Genomic DNA, 12722 nt, shown 5'->3' on the forward strand with positions numbered 1-12722 from the left:
TCACGTGATTTTGTAACTGGAATCCCTGTACCTTCTACAACCATAGTGCTAAATGACCACTTCAAACAGCCTTTTGAGCAGTTTCACTTTGACGAGCATTTTTGTTGCCAAACTCGTCAAAATTTGACATGGTCATGCTGAGAGTTAGTCTGATCTTCAAGTTGTGTTTTTAATCCAAAATTCAAATGAGTTCTAACCTGAAGTAGTGTTTTGTTTTTCTCAAATTTTTATCGACAAGGCATAACTTATTTTTGTCCACCAGATGTCATCTAATCCTACTGAATGCGGTTTTTTAAATTGCTGACTGTAGATGCTGTTGTGTGTTTTAGTGCACTTAAGTTATTTGCTGTATTATGGGCCATATCAGAACAAGTTAAATTTTGAAAAATATTTTAAATTTAAGAAGTGGATAATACGTTCATGTATTGTTTAGTTTTTTAGGTTTTGTGTAGGTATTGGATTAGTGCAGTTTTAATGGGGTGACATGGTCTGTTCTTTACTATAGGCCATATTTAAGCCATTTTTTCCCTATGGTAGCTTCTGAGCCATTGAAATTATGGGGTAGAATTTCTGTGTCGAGTTCCCCAATCTTCCACCATAATTTCGGTGGAAGAACAGTGAAAACCCTAGAGAAATGGCATATCCAGCCATTTACACCTAAGTTACAGCAGGAGGTCTAGAGATCCCCTGTGAAAATTACTGGCTCATATATTTGGAGGTCTGTAGTACAGGTTTGTGTGAGAGCACTGTAAAATCTTTTTATTCCTAAAGCAAAATACTGCGGATACAGCAGATCTGAAATAAAAACAGAAAATGCTGGAAAACACTCAGCAGGTCAGGCAGCATCTGTGGAGAGAGAAACAGAGTTAACGTTTATGAATATGGATCTTTAGCATTCTTGAAATGAGGCTGTTAATATTGTGCTTAGTGTGAGATCCTATTAAATACCCAACACTGTTCAGTTGGTAAACTATGCAGCTAATAAAACGCAATTCTTTACAGACTGGGAAGGCCACACCCCCAGTCCCTGTTGATCACCGGTCTCTGCTGAATGATGTAAGTTTATTAACCTGGGCCAGGTAGACAGTAGACAGCTGTAGCTCACAAGATGATTATGAATGAGAAGGGCCATTCGATCCATCTTAATTCATCCAGCCAGAGAGATGCTAAAGTTCCTCCATTGCAGCATCCAGTTGTTTATTAACTGATTCCAGGGTTTTTGCCTCCACCAGGAGGTCTAGTCCATACGTTGATCACCCTTTTATGTCGAGAAGAATTTCTTGACATCAGTCCTAAATTTACCTTTTTACTAGCTTGAACCTGTGCCCTCCTTGTCCTACTCTCTCAGTTTAATGTAAAGTCATACCATTTACTATCTTGTACATCTCTATAAAATCACCTCTTAGATGCATCCTTTCCAGGCTGAAAACTCATGGCCCACGTAGCGAGAGAAGTCACTGGCAGGACAATGGCAAATTGGTCCGCCGACCTCGTTTATTTATTTATTTACTACTGGCGAGCTGCAGGTGGTTTAAGTTAGAAATTTTACAGATTTAAATAAATTTGTAAACCTGGAACCCAACGTATTAAAAGTATCAGAAATTTAATTAAAACCACAACTTCACAAAAATATATTTTTATTCTTCAATTCTTCTGACAAGTTCAAAATCGTCTCCTACCATTTGGTGTTGATCTGGAGTTGATTACTGGGAATTACATGCTCAGTTGCGTACTGGCGCTGCAGCCAGTGGCATTTTTTAAACATTGCTGGCATCAGCCACATACAATACAATACAATACAAATCGCTTTATTGGCATGATAAGGTACATCTTATGTTGCCAAAGCATCAAAATACATTTATGGTTGAGCACATAAACGCGGTTCCATTCATACAGTGTATAAACAGGTATATCCCTGAGTTTATAAATATATTTTCGCCTTGTTTATATATGCTATTCTAAAATGTAGAGCCAAATCATGTTTCTAAGTTGAGTTTCACTAATTTATTCTCCTTCCTCCTTCTAAGTTACTCCATTGTGGTAGAGTGTGTGGGTTTTTTGTGTTTGTAAGAATGTGGCTTTTCATGGGGATCTGCGTCACTTTCTCCCTTGCATAGTGGATCATTATTCCTGTTCTTTGTTTTCATTAAACCTGTGACTGTGAGGTGCTTCAAACTATGCTGCTGTCAGCATGAATTTTCCGGTGTGATTAAAGGGTATGGTTCTGTAGACAGCAAAAGTTTGTTTTACATAGAATTTACAGCACAGAAACAGGCCAGACGGACCAACTGGTCTATGCCAGTGTTTATGCTGCACACGAGCCTTAATTCATCTCGCCTCCTCACCTTATCAAAATATCCTCCTATTCCTTTCTCTCTCATATGTTTATCTAGCTTCCCCTTAAATGCATTTAAGTTATTCACCTCAACTACTCCTTGTGGTAGCAAGTCCCACATTTTAACTACTCTCTGGGTAAAGAAGTTTCTCCTGAATTCTTTCTTGGATTTATTAGTGACTATCTTATGTTTACGGCACCAAGGTTTTAATTCCACCACACATTCTCCACGTCTACCCTATCAAAGCCCTTCATAATTTTAAAGACCTCTATTAGGTCAGACCTCAGCCTTCTCTTTTTTTTCTAGAGAAAAGAGCCCCAGCCTGTTCAGTCTGTGAGAGAACCTCATTAGCAGAATTAACCATGCAGTCTTTCTAATGGTACATTACCTTTGAGCGATATTGCTCATGGGATCCCTGGTTTTGGCAACAGTGCAGCGAGGTATATCAGACCTTTTGTAAATGCTGAAATCTACCTGAAGAAGTGGATTTCCCTGGGTATCTATAGCTAGCAGCAATGTAAGTGCAGGCTCTAATGGTATCAGCTGCCATTTGTTCCTGAAGTAAGTTGCCTGCTATGTATGAGCCAGCAATGCGATTTCAGAATGGCTGACCTGTACTGGAATTCATCACCTAGTGGGGAAGGTCTCAAAGCCAGAAAATAAAGCCACAGATTGTGTGAAAAGTTGTTTGTTTCAACGGTGCTGTAGATTCTGCCTTGCATTTTAAGCAGGAAGAGTTTCACAGCACTGGGAGCCAAAGCCAATACACAGCTGCTGGTACTTGAGCAGCTCCCCAAGATAAATGCAACATAAATGGTAGAATTTCTTGTCTCAACTGTTGTTTTGTGAATGTCTAACTTCACTGCTGAGCTGATAGAGGTCAATTTGCAAGCTAAATTCTTCGCAATTTTCTGGTTCCTTGCTTCCAAGCGCATTAGTAGATTTAAAATGTAGTGCCTTGGAACTATAGAAACTTATAGCACAGGAGAATGCCAGTCATCTCATTGTATCTGTGCCAGAGCTTTGTTAGAGCAACCCAAAACTAATCCCACTGCCCTGCTCTCCCCACAGATCTGTATCTGCCTCTGCTTTGAATGTTTATCTGGTCTTCCCCTAAAAGAAGCAATGGGCTGCCTTAACTGCTCCGTGTAACACAGAATTCCACACTCTAACGATGCTCGGTGTAAAGACATTTCTCTCTCCTCACTATCCTAGTGACAATTTTAAATGGATAACCCCTCAATACTGACTCCCCACCCAGAGGAAATAGTCTTTCCCCGCTTGTCTATGTACAATCAAAAAAATGGCAAGTGAATTTGTTTTTTTTGGCAATGGGGGTAAACTTTCTGCACCGGTATCCAGATCTCCCGCTTTGCGGGGGTTTCCGTTGAAGTTACAGCGGATGATCGGGAGAACATCTGGGGAAATTCCAGGCATGGGCGTTTTTCCCTTTTTAAAATATGTCTATGTAAATATGTCGCTGATCTGGGCACTACATATTTCACCTCTGTATTGTGATACCTTCTTTCTTTCAGGCCATGCATGAAGACAATCTACCATCCGAAATAATTTACAAAGTGAAAATTGCACCAGCTCATGGCTACATTCGTAGCTTTGCTGAAGCAGAAGGGTACTATGTTGGAACAGAACATAAACCAGTCCAGTACTTTACACAACAAGACCTAAATGATGGCAGCATTCAGTATGTGCAAGTGAGAGCAAATCAGATAAAGGACAGCTTTACTGTGGATATTACTAATGGAGTAGTAGAACTGTCTGGAATTCTAATCCAGATTGATATTATTCCAAGACTGATCCCACTGGAAGTACATAACTTTACAATCAAGGAAGGTTCATCTAAGGCATTGACAGAGGACTTTATAAAAGTTGCAAGTCCACACTTTGCTGAGCTTAATTTTGAATATTCAGTAATAGAAAAACCAAAACACGGACATATAGAGAACTCCCGTTTTCCTGATTTATCTCTCTTGTCATTTACTAGACAACAGGTACTGTGAAAATGTTTCATTTTTCTTGTCAATGTAGACTTTCCTGTGTACTTAATGATTTAATTTTGTTTTTCCCCATAAGATGTCTTTTGTCAGTCAAATGCATAAATAAGACTATCTTGGCTACAATTCTAACTGAGAGCAATTCATCTCCTACTTGAAAGATGTAGGTTCTACTTATAGTTCAAATTCATATGACAAGTGAACATTTTCAGAATCTGTGTATATTGGTAATAACACTGATTTTTATATCACTTCACCTTTTAGGTTGAACAAGAATTTATTTACTATGTTCATGATGACAGCGAGAGTCTCCGGGACAACTTCTCTATAATGGTCAATGATACCCAACTGAGAAAACAGAGTTTGCTTTGGACAGTTTTTATTAATATCACATCAGTGAATGATGAGCCCCCCATCATTATCACAAAAGAAATATTCAAAGTAAGTTAACCATGTTTTGAGGTGAATGTGTGCACAAAAACACTAACTGAGTACAAAAAATCAATAGCTTACTAGCTGATCTTCCATGACGTGGCTCAAAGGGAGTAGAGATGATGGGATACCCCCAGCATTTACACAGCACAAGTTGGCAGCAGTGAGAGCACAGAGGGCTCAACTGTCACATTGTAGGGGGAAATCACACATGGGAAGATCATGGAAGTAGCCTTGAGGAGCGCAGTGTTAGTGCAGTAGTGAAGTGCGAGAAGAAATATAGGCGCTCTGGAAACAGCAGCAGAAGGCAAGGCTGAGGGTTGCTGAAAGTAGGGAGGCTAATGAGCCAAAAATTGCTGAATGAAAGATGAGATATAGGTAACTATTGGTAGGTTTTGTATTTAATTTTCAAATTTTTGAATTTTGTATGTATTGTTGAGGGGGAGGTGGAGTTTAAAAAAAAGCAAGGTGGCCAACTATGGTGTGTCCTGTTCCTGAGCCAATCGGGGGGGGGGGGAAATAGTGTACTACATAGGGCATGTATACACTAACACCAGAATTATAATTGTATAGATAGATCGATCCATTGTATATTTTGATTTGTTCCATGCTGATGATGGACGACTTTGGGGTGGAAATTTGGCCTGTTTTTGGGACTGCAATAGATGGCCCGCTGGGAGCACGTGCCAGAGGCCCAAGGCTCACACACAACTTTGCCTCATCAGCTGGCGAGCTGCAGATGGCATTCAGGTGTCCCGAGGCAATTCACCGGTTTCACAAGGATGTAGTCGGGCATGCTCCCTTCAAGGCCCTCAGTTAAGTCCAGGGAGGGGAGGCGATTGGGAGGGGGGGGGAGGGCCGAGCGGGGGCTGGCAATGGACTTCGGGACTGCTTTGCAGCCAGGAGGAACAGGCCTGCTTCTCATCGGCTCCACATTCAGATAAGTATTTTCAAAAAGAAACTCTTTAATGTTAGGTAAACATCGGTCCATTTTTGGGAAGGTTAGGTAAACATGGCAGCCTATTTTTGGGAAGGGGTCCTCAAACAGGCATTAGGCCCCCTATTTGCATATGGAAAGGGCCTAATGTCTGTTTCAGGCTTGCCCTGGACGTCTACCAATATGGCAGGCAGCGCACTTCCGGTGCGGAGTGTGCTAGCACATGACACCTGCCATATTGAACGCTTAGGTGCCCATTTTGCACCTGTAAAACAGACATGGCGTCAACGAATTTCTAGACCTATAGCTTTATACTATCTTGAAATCATGTTGGGCAAAGTCATCTAAACTAGAACAAATTATTGTGCTTGCCTGCAACAGTTTGTGCAGCAAGTTAGTCTTGGACACTTGGAGAATAAACCCTAATTAATAATATCTACTGTGGCAGAGTGTTTGAGGGCCCTGATCCCCAAGTAAGGGAATGGGCTTTTAAAAAACCTCACCTTTTAAGGGGAAGGGCATGGCCCCTTTAAGATCTTTGCTTTTAAAAGATAATTGCAACTGGAGTGGAGAGAGACTTTCTCCGTCTGCTGAGGATAAAAGGGTGAGGTTCAAGAGAAGTAGGCAGGCTGAAAGGCTTGGAGTTGGAGAGGACTACTGTTTGTAGGAGAAAGGAGGCTCCGAGACGGTAGAACCCTGTAACAGTACATAGTACAATAGGCGCTCTCTGTAATGAAATCTTAGAAGCCATGTGCATAGAAACATAGAAGATAGGAGCAGGAGTAGGCCATTCGGCCCTTTGAGCCTGCTCCGCCATTCAATGAGATCATGGCTGATCATCCAAATTCAGTACCCTGTCCCTGCCTTCTCCCCATATCCCTTGATCCCTTTAGCCTCAAGAAATATATCCAACTCTTTCTTGAATATATTTAATGAACTGGCCTCCACCACCCTCTGTGGCAGAGAATTCCATAGGTTCACCACTCTCTGGGTGAAGAAATTCCTCCTCATTTCAGTCCTAAATGGCTTACCCCTTATCCTTAGACTATGACCCCTGGTTCTGGACTCCCCGGCCATCAGAAACATCCTTTCTGCATCTAGCCTGTCCAGACCTGACAGAATTTTATAGGTTTCGATGAGATCCCCTCTCAATCTTCTAAACTCCAGTGAGTATAAGCCCTTCTCCCAATCTCTCCTCGTACGTCATTCCTGCCATCCCAGTTATCAGCCTGGTGAATCTTCGCTGCACTCCCTCCATGGCAAGAACGTCCTTCCTCAGGTAAGGTGACCAAAACTGCACACAATACTCAAGGTGCGGTCTCACCAAGGCCCTGTACAACTGCAGCAAGACATCCTTGTTCTTGTACTCGAACCCTCTTGCTACGAAGGCCAACATACCATTTGCCTTCTTAACCGCCTGCTGCACCTGCATGCTTACCTTCAGCGACTGGTGCACAAGAACACCCAGGTCTCTTTGCACTTCCCCTTCTCCCAATCTACTGCCATTCAAATAATAATCTGCCTTCCTGTTTTTGCCACCAAAGTGGATAACCGTGCATTTGCCATGTTTCTGCCCAATCACCCAACCTGTCCAAATCGTACTGCAGTTTCACGACATCCTCCTCACAGCTTACCCTCCCACCCAGCTTTGTGTCGTCTGCAAATTTGGAGATATTACATCCAATTCCCTTGTCCAGATCTATTGTGAACAGCTGGGGTCCTAGGACCGATCCTTGCGGTACCCCACTAGTCACTGCCTGCCACTCGGAAAACGACCCGTTTATTCCAACTCTGCTTTCTGTCCGCCAACCAGTTCTCTATCCAAGTCAATACCTTGCCCCCAATCCCATGTGCCTTAATTTTGCACGCTAATCTCTTATGTGGGACCTTATCGAAAGCCTTCTGAAAGTCCAAATACACCACATCCACTGGTTCTCCCTTATCTATTTTAGCAGTTACATCCTCAAAAAATTCCAGTAGATTAGTCAAGCATGATTTACCTTTTGTAAATCCACGTTGACTTTGTCCGATCCTGTCACTGCTTTCCAAGTGCTCTACTATTACATCTTTTACAATAGACTCTAGCATTTTCCCCACTACCGATGTCAGGCTTACCGGTCTACAATTCCCTGCTTTTTCTCTACCACCTTTTTTGAATAGTGGGGTAACATTAGCTACCCTCCAATCCATGGGTACTGTTCCAGAGTCTATCGAGTTCTGGAAGATGACCAGCAATGCATCTACTATCTCTAGGGCCACTTCCTTAAGTACCCTGGGATGTAGACCATCAGGCCCTGGGGGTTTATCGGCCTTCAGTCCCATCAATTTTCCTAACACCATTTCCCTACAAATACTGATTCCTTTCAGTTCCTTCCTCTCATTAGACCCTATGTTCCCTGGCATCTCTGAGAGGTTATTTGTGTCCTCCTTTGTGAAGACAGAACCAAAGTACGTATTTAGTTGGTCTGCCATTTCCTTGTTTCCCATTATAAATTCTCCTGATTCTGACTGTAAGGGACCTACGCTTGACTTCACCAATCTTTTTCTCTTCACATATCTATAAAAGCTTTTACAGTCAGTTTTTATGTTCCCTGAAAGCTTACTCTCATATTCTATTTTCCCTTTCTTAATTAATCCCTTTGTCCTCCTTTGTTGAATCCTAAACTGCTCCCAATCCTCCGGATTATTGCTTTTTCTCCTCCGGATTATTGCTTTTTGAAGATAAACCATAGAAGTTTACAACACATTCATACCTTCTGTCTATGCTGGTTCAATGCATTACCAAATATAAATTATATTGCATGATGAAGTTATGAGACTGGAATAACTGGCTCTAAATTTGTTTATTTAATCACAGCAACCTACATCTGTTTATTAAATGCCATGAGAAAATGCAGAATAAAATTTTTACAAATATTTATGAAATGGGTACAAGCACGCAGCAGTTTGTACTTGGCTTATTATGCATTGTAAAAGGAACAGATTATGTTTTCCTCATGACAATTTCAGACATTAAAAAAAAAGAATTTTCATTTATATAGCACCTTTCACATCCTCAGGACATTCTAAAGTGCTTCACAGTCAATTAATTGCTTTTTGAAGTAGTCACTGTTGTTATGTAACCAAACGCAGAAGTCAATTTGCGTAAGGCAAAATCCCATAAACAATATTGAGATATTGATCTGTTAATCTAATTTTGGTGGTGTTGGTTGGCCAGGACACTGGGAGAATTTCCCAGCTCTTATTGGGGTCGTGCCATGGGGTCTTTTACATCCATCTGAAAAGGCAGACGGGGCCTTGGTTTAAAGTCTCATCCTTAAGACAGCTCCTCTATCAATGGCGCTCTCCCTCAGTACTGCACTCAAGTGTCAGCTGCGATTGTGTGTTGATGTACTGGACTGGGGCTTAAATCCATGACTTTCTGACTCCGAGGCAAGAATGCTATCACTGAGCCAAGCCAACAATTTCTATTACATCGTGAACAAACTTGTATTTGATTTTGTAGATGTTATACTGCTGATTATGTTAACCTCAGTTTTTGTTTGGATCACTGTCTTCAGTTTTTGTCTAAATAGTCTTTTACAACCATGCAGCTTTTCGTAAACAAACTGATAAAAGTCTAGAAGAAAGTTAGCAAAATAAAAAGACAGCTGTCTGGATTTCAGTAGAAGCACTATTCAGAGATCACTTTATCAACCAACGTTTTATGCAGATTCCTTCATAGCAGCCCGAGCAGAATTATGTGTCAATATAATTTATGAGCATTTAAGTCTGATCTTAAGTGTTTCTGGGTTGTCTCTCTCTCTCTCTCTCTCTCCCCCCCCAGTCTCTCTCTCTCTCTCTCTCTCTCTCTCTCTCTCTACCCCCCCCCGTCTCTCTCTCTCTCTCCCCCCCCCCCCAGTCTCTCTCTCTCTCTCTCCCCCCCAGTCTCTCTCTCTCTCCCCCCCAGTCTCTCTCTCTCTCCCCCCCAGTCTCTCTCTCTCTCTCCCCCCCAGTCTCTCTCTCTCTCCCCCCCAGTCTCTCTCTCGCCCCCCCGCCCAGTCTCTCTCGCCCCCCCGCCCAGTCTCTCGCCCCCCCCGCCCAGTCTCTCGCCCCCCCGCCCAGTCTCTCGCCCCCCCGCCCAGTCTCTCGCCCCCCCGCCCAGTCTCTCGCCCCCCCGCCCAGTCTCTCGCCCCCCCGCCCAGTCTCTCGCCCCCCCGCCCAGTCTCTCGCCCCCCCGCCCAGTCTCTCGCCCCCCCGCCCAGTCTCTCGCCCCCCCGCCCAGTCTCTCGCCCCCCCGCCCAGTCTCTCGCCCCCCCGCCCAGTCTCTCGCCCCCCCGCCCAGTCTCTCGCCCCCCCGCCCAGTCTCTCGCCCCCCCGCCCAGTCTCTCGCCCCCCCGCCCAGTCTCTCGCCCCCCCCGCCCAGTCTCTCGCCCCCCCGCCCAGTCTCTCGCCCCCCCGCCCAGTCTCTCGCCCCCCCGCCCAGTCTCTCGCCCCCCCGCCCAGTCTCTCGCCCCCCCGCCCAGTCTCTCGCCCCCCCGCCCAGTCTCTCGCCCCCCCGCCCAGTCTCTCGCCCCCCCGCCCAGTCTCTCGCCCCCCCGCCCAGTCTCTCGCCCCCCCGCCCAGTCTCTCGCCCCCCCGCCCAGTCTCTCGCCCCCCCGCCCAGTCTCTCGCCCCCCCGCCCAGTCTCTCGCCCCCCCGCCCAGTCTCTCGCCCCCCCGCCCAGTCTCTCGCCCCCCCGCCCAGTCTCTCGCCCCCCCGCCCAGTCTCTCGCCCCCCCGCCCAGTCTCTCGCCCCCCCGCCCAGTCTCTCGCCCCCCCGCCCAGTCTCTCGCCCCCCCGCCCAGTCTCTCGCCCCCCCGCCCAGTCTCTCGCCCCCCCGCCCAGTCTCTCGCCCCCCCGCCCAGTCTCTCGCCCCCCCGCCCAGTCTCTCGCCCCCCCGCCCAGTCTCTCGCCCCCCCGCCCAGTCTCTCGCCCCCCCGCCCAGTCTCTCGCCCCCCCGCCCAGTCTCTCGCCCCCCCGCCCAGTCTCTCGCCCCCCCGCCCAGTCTCTCGCCCCCCCGCCCAGTCTCTCGCCCCCCCGCCCAGTCTCTCGCCCCCCCGCCCAGTCTCTCGCCCCCCCGCCCAGTCTCTCGCCCCCCCGCCCAGTCTCTCGCCCCCCCGCCCAGTCTCTCGCCCCCCCGCCCAGTCTCTCGCCCCCCCGCCCAGTCTCTCGCCCCCCCGCCCAGTCTCTCGCCCCCCCGCCCAGTCTCTCGCCCCCCCGCCCAGTCTCTCGCCCCCCCGCCCAGTCTCTCGCCCCCCCGCCCAGTCTCTCGCCCCCCCGCCCAGTCTCTCGCCCCCCCGCCCAGTCTCTCGCCCCCCCGCCCAGTCTCTCGCCCCCCCGCCCAGTCTCTCGCCCCCCCGCCCAGTCTCTCGCCCCCCCGCCCAGTCTCTCGCCCCCCCGCCCAGTCTCTCGCCCCCCCCGCCCAGTCTCTCGCCCCCCCCGCCCAGTCTCTCGCCCCCCCGCCCAGTCTCTCGCCCCCCCCGCCCAGTCTCTCGCCCCCCCCGCCCAGTCTCTCGCCCCCCCGCCCAGTCTCTCGCCCCCCCGCCCAGTCTCTCGCCCCCCCGCCCAGTCTCTCGCCCCCCCGCCCAGTCTCTCGCCCCCCCGCCCAGTCTCTCGCCCCCCCGCCCAGTCTCTCGCCCCCCCGCCCAGTCTCTCGCCCCCCCGCCCAGTCTCTCGCCCCCCCGCCCAGTCTCTCGCCCCCCGCCCAGTCTCTCGCCCCCCCGCCCAGTCTCTCGCCCCCCCCGCCCAGTCTCTCGCCCCCCAGCCCAGTCTCTCGCCCCCCCGCCCAGTCTCTCGCCCCCCCGCCCAGTCTCTCGCCCCCCCGCCCAGTCTCTCGCCCCCCCGCCCAGTCTCTCGCCCCCCCGCCCAGTCTCTCGCCCCCCCGCCCAGTCTCTCGCCCCCCCGCCCAGTCTCTCGCCCCCCCCGCCCAGTCTCTCGCCCCCCCGCCCAGTCTCTCGCCCCCCCGCCCAGTCTCTCGCCCCCCCGCCCAGTCTCTCGCCCCCCCGCCCAGTCTCTCGCCCCCCCGCCCAGTCTCTCGCCCCCCCCGCCCAGTCTCTCGCTCCCCCCCCCCCCAGTCTCTCTCTCTCTCTCCTTACACCCTCTCTCTTTCCCTCTCTCCTTCCCACACAGACAGACAGACAGACAAACTCTTTTATATATATTAAAAATTATTTCTACTTTTTTCATAACAACATGCCCTCAAAAAACCCTCGGCACTGCCGGGCACTCCAGCTAGTACAGTTATAAAACACCTTGGGATTTTCCTTTATTTTGCCCGCCGGTGTTTTTTAAGCCCTCTCTTCGCTCTCCTAATTTCTTTTTCAAGTACCCCCCTGCACTTTCTGTAGTCCTCTAGGGCTTCCATTGTTTTTAGTCCTTTGTATCTGCCAAAAGCCTCCCTTTTTTTCCTAACCCATTCTTGTATATCCCTTGACATTCAGGGTTTCCTGGGCTTGTTGGTCCCACCCTTGACCTTTAGGGGAACATGTTGATGTTGTACTCTCTCTATTTCCTTTCTGAAAGACTCCCACTGCTCTGATGTGGATTTTCCTACAAGTAGCTGATCCCAGCCCATTTGGGCCAGATCCTGCCTTATCATATTAAAATTGGCCTTCCCCCAATTTAGTACCTTTATTTCCGGTCCATCTTTATCCTTTTCCATGACTACCTTAAATTTCACCGAATTATCGTCACTGTCACCAACCTGCTCTCCTACTGACACTTCTACCACTTGCCCGGCTACATTCCCTAGAATTAGGTCCTGAACCACCCCCTCACTTGTAGGACTTTCTACATGCTGGCTCAAAAAGCTCTCCTGGATGCACTTTAAGAATTCCACACCCTCTAAACCTTTCACACTCTGACTATCCCAGTTAATATTGGGGAAGTTGAAATCCCCTGCTATTATTACCCTATTATTTCTACACTTCTCTGAGATTTGCCTACATATCTGTTCCTCTATCTCCCCCTGACTGTTTGGGGGCCT

General features: G+C 48.2%; 1 protein-coding gene across 2 annotated transcripts in view; it reads left to right on the plus strand.

The window, feature by feature from the left end:
- The window catches only part of cspg4ba (chondroitin sulfate proteoglycan 4ba), a 186542-nt gene that overhangs the window by 57066 nt on the left and 116754 nt on the right, over positions 1–12722 (plus strand). The window contains exons 4-5 of one of the 2 annotated variants that reach the window (XM_085972375.1): positions 3872–4345; positions 4613–4789. In XM_085972375.1, the coding sequence (XP_085828501.1) occupies positions 3872–4345; positions 4613–4789 (651 nt within the window). The remainder of the gene's footprint in view (positions 1–3871; positions 4346–4612; positions 4790–12722) is intronic. The other variant, XM_085972385.1, reaches the window with a different exon arrangement.

Source organism: Somniosus microcephalus, chromosome 2 (assembly GCF_052327205.1).
Source record: "Somniosus microcephalus isolate GS21.2 chromosome 2, FLI_Smic_1.0, whole genome shotgun sequence".
NCBI lineage: Eukaryota > Metazoa > Chordata > Chondrichthyes > Squaliformes > Somniosidae > Somniosus > Somniosus microcephalus.